This window comes from Saccopteryx bilineata, chromosome 12 (assembly GCF_036850765.1).
Source record: "Saccopteryx bilineata isolate mSacBil1 chromosome 12, mSacBil1_pri_phased_curated, whole genome shotgun sequence".
Taxonomy (NCBI): Eukaryota; Metazoa; Chordata; class Mammalia; order Chiroptera; family Emballonuridae; genus Saccopteryx; species Saccopteryx bilineata.
Genome location: NC_089501.1, coordinates 45,476,383 through 45,490,098, shown reverse-complemented (window position 1 = coordinate 45,490,098; position 13,716 = coordinate 45,476,383). Strand labels below are relative to the sequence as shown.

The 13,716-nt window shown below is 43.5% G+C and overlaps 1 protein-coding gene across 4 annotated transcripts in view; it reads right to left on the bottom strand.

Moving 5' to 3' along the window:
* ESR1 (estrogen receptor 1) overlaps positions 1–13,716 on the bottom strand; it is a 366,942-nt gene that overhangs the window by 249,220 nt on the left and 104,006 nt on the right. For 2 of the 4 annotated variants that reach the window (XM_066247891.1, XM_066247890.1), the window contains exon 2: positions 8,974–9,492. In XM_066247891.1, the coding sequence (XP_066103988.1) occupies positions 8,974–9,422 (449 nt within the window). In that variant the 5' untranslated portion in view covers positions 9,423–9,492. Of the gene's footprint in view, positions 1–8,973; positions 10,049–13,716 lie in introns of those variants that run through there. The other 2 variants (XM_066247892.1, XM_066247889.1) reach the window with 2 other exon arrangements.

Here is a 13,716-nt window from a genome sequence, read left to right as displayed (position 1 = left end):
CCATAAAACATAGGTCCTATTTGGATGTTCACTTACAGATGAATAAACTGAGGCACACTGAGCCAGAGATCACAACTAGGCAGGAGTCAGCCAGAAACACAAGCTGTTGGCTTTCCAACCTTTGCTTTAATTACTCCATTATATACATCAATTCTCACTATTGGTGGTAGTTATGTTCCATAAAGTTTCCATCAATACTAAATTAGTGAATACTGACCCACTGCCCCTAGAGGAAATACAGGGTTTAAGCCTCTGGTCATAACAATTTCATCAACCAATCAATATGTGGCCTTGTGTGTGCACTCCTGTTTAAGGACATCTTTAACATAAATTATTGATTCATGAATGTTGAACTCATGGTCAAGAGCACAATGCCTGCATGAAACTGATCTAATACATGTACTTTCTCCATGAGACACAACACAGCCTTCTTGTGCTTAGGAACAGTAGACAGTACTTCTACACTATATCTAGGATCATTTTTAAACAGTAAAACCACCAACAAAAAGCACAAGATGCAAAAAAAAAAAAAAAAGTAGCACTACATAGACATCAAACCAGACCTTGCTTAGGGAGGAGCTGAAACCAGATGGCAGAGCGTCGCCTGGTTTGACCTCAGTGGGGAACGTGCAGGCCGATGACTCAGATTGGTCGTTGCTCTGCACATGTCTGCGAATGACAGAGAAAGTGTCCTAACTATTGATTGGGGATGGCAAACAAATTTGATAAAGTAAGCAAATCTGTAAATACAGACTAGAAGAAAAGAGGGGATTCATAAACTCCCTACATTCTTCCAATCACATCTGAAGACCTTTCCTGAACAGCCTCTCTCCCAGCCAAGAGCCCTGCACAGATCAACGCAACTGGTGTTTCCTGCCCACCAGCGGCCGGTCACCCACTGCCAGCTCCTGGGGACCCCGCGTGCCCTGCACTTTGCTGAGAGCTGGGAGTGATGGTGCTCAGGGTCGCTCTGCTCACAAAGAGTCCTCCAACGGCCACACGCGCTTTCTTCATACAGCTAAAGACAATTACTTTCTAACACAACTCAGTTGCCTTTTGTACTCAAAATGTAATGCACATCTTTTCTCTCTGAATTTTCGAAAATTCCAGCAGAAATAAATCCAACCATTTGTAAGGTCTTCAAAAAAAAAAAAAAGCAGAAGTCAAAGTTAGCATAGGGGACCCTTAGGACCCTAAAAATCAGTTACGTTAATGATAGGGTTGCACTGTAAAAGCTTTAAAAAATACCATTTAAATACCTTCATGATATAAGTAAAACAAATCATAGATCCACCCACAACACTTCAGAAAGGTGTGTTTTGTTAGCAGAGTGGGGAATCACAGTCGGCCTTCAGTGCCCTGTGCAAGTTCTCGTGGACCGGAAACCTGGTCCACTGGGAGACAGCAGCCACGACAGCGCCACATCACACCAGGTGCACACGCAGGAGGATGACGGCCTAGGATGTCACCCATGCCTGTCACAGTGTTTCCTGGCTGCTAAATACTAACACTGACATATGAACCGCTTGCAATATACAAATGCATTTCATTCCGCCTATGCCATTGATGAGCAACACAGGCTGGGACAAGGTAGCCCAATAAATGAACAAATGAATGAGCTGTCAAAGCAACTCTGCTAAGTAAAGATTTCTTTCTGATTTTGTTTTAAGCTTCTATGCTTAGGGACGAGGAAAGTAAATCATCTTGTGAAACTTTTAATGTAGTTAATGCCATTCTGAATGTCAAGGTGTATTCTTACACCACTGGCCTAACCGTGCTGGGTAGGTACTCTATTGAGATCAGTTTCAAATTTCATTTAAAAGAAAGGAAAGACAGAAGGAAGGGAGGGAGGGAGGAGGGAAGGAGGGAGGGAGGGACGGAGGGAGGGAGGAAGGGAGGGGGGAGGGAGGGAGGGAGGGAGGGAGGGAGGGAGGGAGAGAGGGAGGGAGGAAGGAAGAAGGAAGGAGGGGAGGAAGGAAGGAAGGAAGGAAGGAAGGAAGGAAGGAAGGAAGGAAGGAAGGAAGGAAGGAAGGAAAAAAGAAAGATGAAATGGGTCAATAAAGAAATAAACCAGGTGATGGATAATGATATGACTTTGGGTGATAGACACACAACACAAGCAATAGTTCAAATGCTATAGAAATGTGTTCACCTATGACCTATGTACTCTTATTGATCAATGTCACCCCATTATATCTAATTTTTAGATAAATAAAATAAAAAGAAATAAATCAGAAAAGAGGAAAGGAAAAAATCAAGAATACACAGATGGAGTAATTAAAGCAGGAGGAAAAAATAAAGAGAAAGAAAGAATGAAAGAAAGAAAGAAAGGAGAAAGAAAGAAAAAGAAAAAAGACAAAGAAAAAAAGAAAGAAAGAAAGAAAGAAAGAAAGAAAGAAAGAAAGAAAGAGGGAGGTAAGGAGGGAGGGGGGAGGAAAGAAAGAAAAAAAGAAAGAAAGAAAGAAAGAAAGAAAGAAAGAAAGAAAGAAAGAAAGAAAGAAAGAAAGAAAGAAAAGAAAAGAAAAGAGGGAGGGAGGGAGGGAGGGAGGGAGGGAGGGAGGGAGGAAGGGAAAGAAGAAAGAAAGAAGGAAGGAAGGAAGGAAGGAAGGAAGGAAGGAAGGAAGGAAGGAAGGAAGGAAAGAAAGAAAGAAAGAAAGAAAGAAAGAAAGAAAGAAAGAAAGAAAGAAAGAAAGAAAGAAAGAAAGAAAGAAAGAAAGAGTTAGATATGGAAAAAGAGGCCAAAAAGAGGTTAAAGGGTCTTAGAAGAAACCCAGAACCTTTATGTCAAAAAAGTGAGTCTAGTGGCCTAGAAAACTGCCCAGGAAGTAGTGCCCAGCCTGCACCCACATGGGCTGCTAGGGCCCTAGGCCCATTACTGCTTTGGGAACAGGCAGGATGAGCTGGCAGGGCAATGCAGGCAGGGTTGCCAGGAAAGAGCAGGGTGGGAGGGCCTTCGGACCAGACAGCCCTGCAGCTTCCAAGCCGCAGGTGAGACTCTGAGATTAAACAGCAGAGACGCTTCACTCTTCTTGTAGTTGACAACATCTGGGGAACTCTCAAGAAGAATAACCACATAGGAGTTTATGAGGGCCTTTTGTAAATGGCTAGTCCTGAACATTTTTTTTTTTTTTTTTTTTTTTTGTATTTTTCTGAAGCTGGAAACGGGGAGAGACAGGCAGACAGACTCCCGCATGCGCCCGACCGGGATCCACCCGGCACACCCACCAGAGGCGACGCTCCGCCCACCAGGGGGCGATGCTCTGCCCCTCCGGGGCTTCGCTCTGCTGCGACCAGAGCCACTCTAGCGCCTGGGGCAGAGGCCAAGGAGCCATCCCTAGCGCCGGGCCATCTTTGCTCCAATGGAGCCTCGCTGCGGGAGGGGACGAGAGAGACAGAGAGGAAGGAGGGGGAGGGGTGGAGAAGCAAATGGGCGCCTCTCCTATGTGCACTGGCCGGGAATCGAACCCGGGACCCCCGTACGCCAGGCCGACGCTCCACCGCTGAGCCAACCGGCCAGGACCTGAACATTTCTTAATTAACTTTATTAACTCTAAGTAGACTGTAATTTTCCCAAGTGTAATTCATAGGAGCTCCAGAAAGTAGGAGATAATCAGGCAAAGTAGCCTACTGCTTCGTTAAAGACCACACCATTGATGAAAGTAACAGGTGTTACAGAAGGAAACTAAGGACAGAATTTATCCTCCAAAGAGTTCAGAGGAAAAATGAAAAAATTCCAGGCTTGTTGGGATTTTTCTTTTTTAACTTTCTGTATGTAACAATTAGACTTATGTATTTGATTTATGGTATTAAATTATAGGTAATATCATTATTGAAATTTTTGACAATTCACTTAAATTATAACTTCACAGAAATGCAAAGTGCATTAAAAGGATTTGATTTCTGTACAGGATAAACTCCTCCGGCTATATAATAGGCATCCAGAAGTACTATCTACCCACAGGGACACCAACACTTCATTGTCGCCATCACCATCATCATCCTCATCACCATCATGGATTCCACCATCACGCCACCCATTGTATCACTTACAAGTGTCAGTCACACCCTTTCTGGTTTGACCTAATGTCTTGAAATTATTACTTTATTAAACTACATAAAATTTTGTCATTCGAGACAAAATTTTCTTTCTATTTTCATATTTGTAATATGGTCTAAGCATATATGCATAATTGAAAGCCTTGTTGATTAAGGCAAAATAACCCCCATAGTTCTTACTAATATTCTCTACGGTGTAGAACTCGGGAAGTAGAGTTTCTTCCTTTGTGAAATCAAGAATCTCATACACGTGCTTTCCTTTCCCTCCAGCCCACTTAAGTCCTCAGATGTCAGGGGACAACTTGAGGGTGTGGTTCAGGGATGAAGTAGGGAACAGCTCAGACACACTGCTTTCAAAGTGGCCTTTGCCGTCAATTCACTGGCAGAGTTTAAAATATAAAATAAAATTACCTGATGACTAATGGAACGCCTCCTTTCTGTGAAATCCCTTACACTTAAACTTTGGCTGGTTAGTTTCAAGTGGCTGTATTTGGGGGATTATACAGCATCTTTCTCTGCCACATGCCTTTGGGTCCTGAAGAGTTGTGACCACTGTGTTTCCCTTTCTTCGATAAGCAAACTGAGACTTGGAATTAAACTAAATGACTTGTTTGCCTCTAGCCATCCAATGATCCTGAGAAAGAAGGGAACACGGCATGCTGCTCTCTCTACTGCGTTCTTCTAAAGTTACATCAAAAATAATACTGAAGTCACAGGGTGGTTTTTAGATGCTATTATTTTTGTGCTGAGTATGCATTTTGGAAAAATCGAAGTAAAATTCATGTATTTCCTTGTATACAACTGGTTTTCACATGATCAGGGTTTTGACTTTTTAAAAATGCATCTATAAGATAAGTATTCTCTGTGTTAGCCCCATGCTACAAACAAGTGTTGCAGATATTACTTATATTTGGCTTCCAAAGAAAATAATTTCACTTTATCATCGATCTATATTTGTAGTCAAACTCCTGACCACTTTTAAGTCTGTTCGTCTCCACTATTTCCTAACTTACAAAAGTACCAGAACAATTACTAATGTGTGAATAAAGTAATAAAATATTGAATGCATGGACAACAAATGTTCCACTTTCACACATCCTGCCTCACTTGAAAAATTACAAATGTCTTAAAATTATGCAGTTTGTCTTGATATTTAATGTCTGCCATTGTCAATTTCTTACCTCTGTCCTTTATGCCATTTAAACAATAAGAAACCAAAATGCCGAACCGAATACAAACATCATATCCTAAATATATTCACAAAAATAATCTGAGGACCCAAATTAACTGACTGTGAGGAAAAAAAAAAAAGATTAGAATAAGTGCCAATTATCCTTCAGGAGCTTTCTACCAAACAGGCACAAGCCACATGGTGAAGGTGAAAATGAAATGGAGATTGAAGATATGATTCCGTTTTCAACCAAAAATACACTCGTTCTCGAGGCAAAATGTGGCTCCTTGAACTATTCTTAGACCAACACAACACATCGGGTAAACAGGAACAACTTAAATAAATGAAAAAAGTAAGAACAGAAAGAGAGGGTGCTAAAATATCACCGAAATAGAAGGAAAGAAATATTGGAAACTTGGAAATTAGCCATTAAAATCCCTCCCTTGGAGATGAGCCTTGTCGAAAGTTAAGAAATAGTTTTAAATGATCACTAATGAACAAACTGGTCATTCAAAATATGCATGTACCCAGCGTAACAGTGTATAGATAGATTACTAGGGCACTGACTTTGATGTGAGGGGTTTGTATAATTGCCAAGTAATTTATAGAAGTGGGCAATATTTAGCCTTTAAGAATACTAATAAAAGTGAAATAAGCATGAAGCATTAAATACCTCATTAGAATTTTTAAAAATCATAGTGGATATAATTAAGTTCCATCTTAGTTTATTCTAACTTTCTTAAGTTGTTTGAACTCTAAAAAGGAACCCAGGATAATATGACCCCCAGTTGCCTTCATCATGAAATTGCAGGCTGACCTGCAAAAGTCACAGGTTGCCTACTTATAAATTTATTCCTTCTTAATAATAATAGGTTGGGACATGTGACAATCTTTCTCACATTATTATATGCCCAGGGCTGTTTTATCTGTTATATTTATTCATACATATATATGGCTGCATACCATGGTCAATAGAAGAAAGTAACCATAGTAATCTTATACAAAATAATGTGAACTTCACATAAATTCTCAGAAACAGTTAAGCTTAATGTAACTGACATAAAGACTCTAATTTAGGGGAGGGGGGCAGTGGAGGGGCGAAAGAAGCAGAATCAAAATAGCTTTCTAGTTTGTGCAGATAAAACAACCAGGCATTAGCCTGAATTTTTTGTTTTCTACTGAATATAACATTTTAGGCAAATAGCTTTCAGATTTCTTTGGCCTCAACCCACAGTAAGAAATACATTTCACATCATGGTCGGCACACACAAGCATGTCTAATTAAAACAATTTTTTCAGGTAACAAAATCCTCCCTACTAAATATTATGCACTCTGCTATTTCCTATTATATCCTTTCCTGTTTTATTCCTTTACAAAATGTTCTAGATTCACTAAACTGATTTCATAGCAAGCAGTTTGAAAACACAGCTTTCGGTCCCCAAAACTTTTGGTAACTACTGAAGAAAATTAAAGTTTCTTAAAAGGGTCTAATCAATTCTTTTATTTTACCCAGTGTTATTCAAATAGAAAGATTGAAAGAAGAAATAATATTAAATAGCACTTAATAATAATAAGTAAATAAACACTTGCATAGACCTTACTTCCTCCCTAGGTAATAAGAGGCAGGATTCAAACAAAAGAGGAAGAATGTTATGTAAAATATACACAAAGGGGGGAAAATCACTCTCAAACTGCATCTCCACAAATGATTTGACTTGTGTGAATTTTTTACTTCTTTAAAAAAGTTCTATGTCATTTTTATATTATTCTAAAAGTATCTGATTATCATCATCTATTGCAAAAAAAAAGTTTAAGATGGGGCAGAATAAGTGATATTATTTGCCTCTGGGATAATGAACAATTTTAAATAAAATGTGATCCCCTTTTTATTTGACCATGCTCACTTTGTAATTATTAGCAAGGCAGTAAATAATCCACCGAGGAGCAGTCTCATTAGTGCCCATTGAAATTCAGTGGCATTAATTTGCAATAAAAGAACTGAAAATTAATGGAAAAGAAAATAGTTTCTGGAGTCCATCATAAGGTTATGGAATTCACATCACATCAGAGCCTTCCTTCGCATCCAGGAGTTTTAAAGTGTGTGAATCGGATGTAATTGTTACATTTTGTTCTAACACTTTTTTTTTTTTATAAAGTGGGCAGAATGAGTTCTTCTCTTTTCATTTTAACCATGAATTAAAACAAGTGAAATGAATTTGAAATACGCTTTGTAAAGTTTTGTTCTTTTTGAAGTTTTGCTTGCTTGTCTTTCGAGTAATAACTCAGGCTGAACTTGTCGGGCTGTGGGATGTTCTAACATCCTTCGAGGAAGCTGAAGGATATTGGGTCAGTTCAGATGCCCCGAGAACCTGCCCTTCAGTACCCTCTGAGGCCAATCTGCACCTTCCTCCTGTTTCTACTGCTATAAATATCTCTGGAAATAGAACACGGAATAAAAAACGGTCCACAGCTTGCAGGCAGAAGGGTCTGGGTGAGGCTGTAGGCTCATCTGACAGGTGTGTACAGTCAGTGCCTAACTCAGCACGTGGGTGTCCTGAGGCCTCCCAACCCTACTCCAGGGCATCGCTGTGCAGTGGGGCCCAGGGCACAGCTCTTCATCAGAAAGACCCCTCCCAAACCCATCAGGAAGAGAAGGGAGAAACTACAAAAGGGAAAATGGGAGAGAAGGGGAAGGAGGAAAGAATACTTTCTACTAGAAAATAATAATAATAATAATAATAATGTCATAAAACATTTGCCAGTTAAGTCACAAGTGTTCCTGTGTGTCCTAAACTATTAAGGCTTCTTGCATAGCGACTGAAAGGGGCAGAAGACGCTGGACCCTGTATTCGACTCCTGGGGTATTTTTTTTTTTTTTTTTTTTTTTTGCCTGTTGGGACTGAAATATGGTTTTGCTGGCAGGAGGGTATTTCAAAAACACTATGCTTCGATATAGCATGTTTCAAACTCACAGAATGCCTATAAAGTTCCGGCTGTCATAAGTTATATACCAGCAACCTGCTCCAACAGGACACAGCTAGACAACTCAGAAACCGGAAACATAAGATCCATTGCACTCCTCTGGGCTCCCGGGGAAGGGCCCTGCACCTGGGCTGGGAGGAGGAGGAGGGCTGCGGCTGCTAGGAACGGCTTCCCCCCAGAATCACCATCATCATCACCATCACCATCGCCTGCTTATTTCCAATCCAAAATGCTGGACGGAAGGAAAATTTTCGAAGACATTCAAGCACAATTTAAAAAGAATAATAATAAATAAAACTGAGCTCCCCCGAACCCAAACACCTCCAGCCCTAAATACCAAAGCGGGACATTCACTAAGAACTCAAAGCGCCCTGTGTTCCTTCGCTTTGGGGTGTCTCTCCCCACAAATAACTGCTGTTTTGTCATGTTTTCCAATATTTGTTTGGTTGGAAAGCATGCGGGGTTTACGATCTGACTCTCACTCAAGCAGACAGCAGTGGGGTGGAGAAAAAGATTTTTTTTTTTTTTTTAAGCTGCCAAGCTAGAGAACTCGACTCTACAACGCGAGATCCACAAATAACCCCAGGCGGGGCCGCGCGCTAGCCCGCGAGTGGCGTGTCCGCGCCTCTGGCGGCGCGGCGGGGAGCGCGGAGCCCGCGCGCGGCCCGCTGCCGCCGCGCCTGACTCCCTCGCCCGCTCCCGCCCGCCCGCCCGCCCGGCGCGTGGCGGCCGCCCGACGTGGCGCCGCGGGCGGCGCAGGTACCTGTAGAACGCGGGCGGGCCGGCCTCGCGCACCGCGTAGCCGCTCGGCTCGTTCTCCAGGTAGTAGGGCACCTGCTGGCCGTGGGGGTGCAGGAAGGGCGAGAGCTGCGGCGGCGGGTGCAGCAGCACCAGCGGGCTGGGAGCCACGTTGTTGAGCGGCGGGAAGCCCCCCAGGCCGTTGGCACCGAACGCCGCCGTCTCGGACCCGGGGCCGTAGGCGAGACTGGACTGGCCATAGACGGGCGCGGAGGCGGCGGCGGCGTTGAAGTCGTACGCGGCGCCCTCGGGGTAATTGTAGACGGCGGGCTTGCTGCTGTCCACGTACACCTCGCCCAGGGGTCGCTCCAGGGGGATCTTGAGCTGCTGACGGTTCAGACTCTCCAGCTCGTTCCCTTGGATCTGGTGCAGCAGGGCCATTCCGGTCGCTTTGGTGTGGAGGGTCATGGTCATGGTCAGTGGCCGCGGGCAAGGTGCAAAGCGGCTCCCCGCGCAGCAGAGGGCTCAGCAGCCGACCCGCCACCTGAAAGAAGAGGACAGCCCTCGGTTAAAGGCGGCGCAGCGCATGTCCCGCCGCGCCGCGAGCTCTGGCCCTGTCCCGGAGCCGGGGCGTCCCCTGGATCCCTTCGGCCAGAAGCAAGCAGGCGCAGCCAACTTCCTGGGCTCCGGTCTTCAACTTTAAGTACAGGTCTCCCGGGCTCATATGCATTACAAAGGGGCTGGGAGCCAGCCAAGGACTGTTACCTTGCAATGGCATTGGCTTAAACATCACTCCAGGCGCAACGCGTTTTTTGGAGCGACCCCAAAGAGCAGCTTCCCTGAACTTTACTTTACTTATTACTGCTGGATGGAGGCTAAATTGCCCTGCAGCAGGGCGGGGGCGCAGAGGGCTCTCCTAAAGGTGGCCCGGGGAAGACGGCGTTTAAAACGGAATTTGGAAGATTAATCCAGGGGCCGGCTTTCTCTAAAGTGCTGCCTTATGTGCTGGTACCAGACTCCAATCTATCTCTGTTTGTCTCTTACTGTTTGATTCACTCTCGTCGTTGGCTGGAAATATGTAGTGTATACATAGAATGACCCTGGGGAGGACCACTCTGTAACTGAGATATGGAGATAGAATGGGGTGTGCGGTTGCACATGCAGCCAGCCACAGACAGCTATATTTAGCAGCTACAGGGACTGATAGGAGGCATCTGGGGCGAAGGGGAGGGGGGGGGAGAGATTCAAGGTGTTCATATAGGAAGAGCTGTATTTTGCCATCAGGAGAATGCTGATGGACCTCAGTTTCCTCATTTACAAAATTATCCCCCAAAGTGGTCCCTTCCAGCCACGACCTTCTGCAACTCTCCCAGCCCAACTTGTATGTTTGGGTTGGACCACAGTACTGTATCTGCTCCCATTAGAAATTCTCATGTGAATGATGACTTACAAAAACCTCTGGGTAGGCACTCATGAGTGTTCATGCCTTCCACAGGTTATGCAACTAAAAACTTCAGAAAACTGAATAGGAAATGTGACCTTTTAATACAAAAGGTAACTTGAGGTCATTAACCACATCTGTGGCAATTATCTTATACTATTAGCCTAATCACAAATTTTTTAATGTTTTTTAAATTATTTATTGACTTGAGAGAGAGAGAAAGGGGGAGAGAGAGGGAGGGAGAGAGGAGAGGAACACAGATCTGACCAGGGATTGAACTGGCAACCTCTGAGCTTCAGGACAACACTCTAACCAACCGAGCCATCCAGCCAGGGCAAATTTCAAAATGCAATGATAAATTTCCCTCTTATTTAATCCTATAATTGGACCTTCTCAGTGGACTAGGACACACAGAATCAAATACCCAGATTTCTGAAAAATAGAGAAAAGTTTTGAACTGAATTAAAAGCTTAGTACTCTCACTATATACATACATATATATACTGCTCACAGCAATTAGGGGATATTTCATAGCTTCATATTCATTTTGAAATATCCCCTAATTTTTGTGATATATATATATATAATCTTGGATACTTTCTAAAAAACTTCCTTTGCCCCAGCCTAATAGACTCTGATACAAATATTAATACTTTGCTTTAATTGCTATCCCAAACACACAACATAGCACCTGACAAAATATTCGTGGCATATACTATAAATGCCAAGGTTGCTGTTACTGATGGTAATATTTTTGGATCTCTGTATACTAATAAGTGCATATTTTATCTAATTCTATAAGAATAGACAGATCATTTGGAGAAAATATGCAGATGTATCTGATTTAATATGAAGCCAAAATTGAACTTGGCATCAATAACTATAGACTGTAAGCAAAGAAAGGGTTAAAACCACATCAGGTAAATCAGAGATATTTCTCTTTATGGCCAGCAACCATTACTTTCCAAAGCAATTTTTTGCAGATGATTTCGTTCCATAAATCACACTTTCAATTTTCAAATGTCTTTTTTAAATCCATGCAAAAGCACTTTGCAGGGCTCTTTACAAATCTGAACCTGACAAATTATATAGAAATTACATAAAGAATCCTACAAGTCCTGAAGGCAAAAGGAGATACAATAAAAATTAAAAATGAAAATGAAAAAAAAAAACCCATGGAAAATAGCAAATCCTCCTCTCCCTGTTAGGATACAGACACTGACCAGAAGGTAAGTTGCTTTCTCAAAATGCTACACAGCTGCGAAGAGAGAAATCAAAACAATCCTACCCTGCTAGACCAAGAGCGTCTTTCCAGAAAGAGTCCATGGGCTCGTAGAAGTCAAGAGCTGAGGACAGTGAGAAGGAAGGAAGGAATGTGCTCGCATGTGCATGTGGCTCCGTGTGTGAGCGAGGCAGAGCGTGCGTGGATGTGTTTGTGTGTGGAATGGCAGGGATTCGGGAAGCAGCCAGTAGGCAGGGCACTCGGCAGCCCCTCCCGACAGACACAGAAGCTGGGCTGCCGCACAGAGCTGGATGAATGGCAGTGGGGACTGGGGGGAAGCCTGCTGTCTGCTCGTGGAGCGCAGGGTGGCATAGCCCCAGTCAGTGTCTTTGGAGGGAAGCAGAACACCAGCCCCCTTTGCTGCTTATCCTTGGAGCCTGGGAAGTGACCCATGCTTTCCGCTGCCATCTGAAGCAAGAGAGAAAACAGGCTTGCTGTAAATCATAGGCTTATGGCTAAAATAGAATGCCAGTCAAAAGTGTACCGATATCAAGTTTACACAATGTGACATGGGCGGTTTTCCCTAAAGAATATAATTTAACAATAAAAGCTTTCTGGGACACACTTGGATCAGGCGGCTGGCCGGCCCCAGCCCCCAGTCTCCGAACAGACACACCATTGCCATACCTCCTGTTGCACCAGGAAACCAGGCTTTGGAAGAAATGTTTTGGCATTCTAGGGATGTGTTTCCAGCTGAAATGTAATACTCCACCTCGTTAACCGAACCCACAAACCTTTCCATGAGTAGCTCAGTTGACTGCTTTCTGTAAACATATGAAAAAATATATTAAAAGCTGGGGTGTGAAGATAAGACAAAGGAGGGTACCTTCAGTTTAAATTGATCGTAGGCTTTGTGATTGTACTGACATTGATCATGGGCAGGGGAGTCTCTCCTTTCCTGATGGTACCCACATGGATCGACCTGGTCCTCGACTTTTCTCTTGACCAGGGTGCTAGGACCCAACAATCAGGTGTTCCAGAGTGCCTTTGCCCAGAGTCCCAGGACACATGACTCCTAATGAAGACTTTGTTGCCAGACATTAGTCATTGTCTTGGGTATTAAGTGACTAATCACAATGCCAGGGGCATCCTGTCTCTGGCCCTGGGACCCTGTGCAGTTACAGAGAGATTTATGAGTGGTTTTTAAGACTAGTACAAAGAAGTAAAAAGTTATATTTTAAAAGTTACAAAAACATTACTAATGTCATATTTGCAAATGCCTATTTCCTGCAGTGAAAGACCTAAAATATTGCAATATTGGAGCGCAGAAGACCTCCGTCCTCAATCAGCACTAAAGACAGGTATTGAAAAGAAAGACAGTTTCTTTTTTAGGTGACAGTGGGAGTCCTGACTCCTCCCCTAGGTCAACAATGGCCACCCACCCATGCTCAAGGTTAGTCTGAAATAAACATGAATGTGCATGAAAGGGAGGGGAAGGGAGGAAGAAAAAGGGGAGGGAAGGAAAGGGAAAAGGGGGGAGGGGAGAAAATAGGAGGAAGAAAGGGGGAAAAAAGAAGAAAGAAAGGAGAAAAGGAAAATCACCAAATATTCTCCTTGAATATGGGAAGGATGAGAAGCCTAGCTTTCTCGTTGTAGACCTCTGAGTATTTTGAGACTAATCAAGTGCATCCAATAAAGGTAGTTTTCTCTCCATCTGTCTCTTTTCCATTCTTGGTAAGATTTGTCCCCCAGGCTTGGGCATCAACCTCATGGTCTAGCTCCCAGCTCTCCCGGCATCCCTCTCTGTGGGGCCATGCTGGGTACGCTCACCCCCACCTGGACTTACCCGTACTCACAGGTGAAGAAAGATCAAGTCTACGTCTCCAGCTCCACTGCTGAGTGTATCTCCAGACCCACTTTTCAGGGTCTGGTCTCCTATGTGTTACTGGCTTGTTCAAAATAGGGTTCATCCCTTTCTCCCCCACCCCCAAACATGGTATTCCTCTCAACAAACTTGGTCTGTGAACAGCATGGCTGTCCCTGTGGTCCCCCCTATTAAAGTCTCACAGTCTTTGCTGAGGGCCCCCCCCACTGTCGTCCTTCCC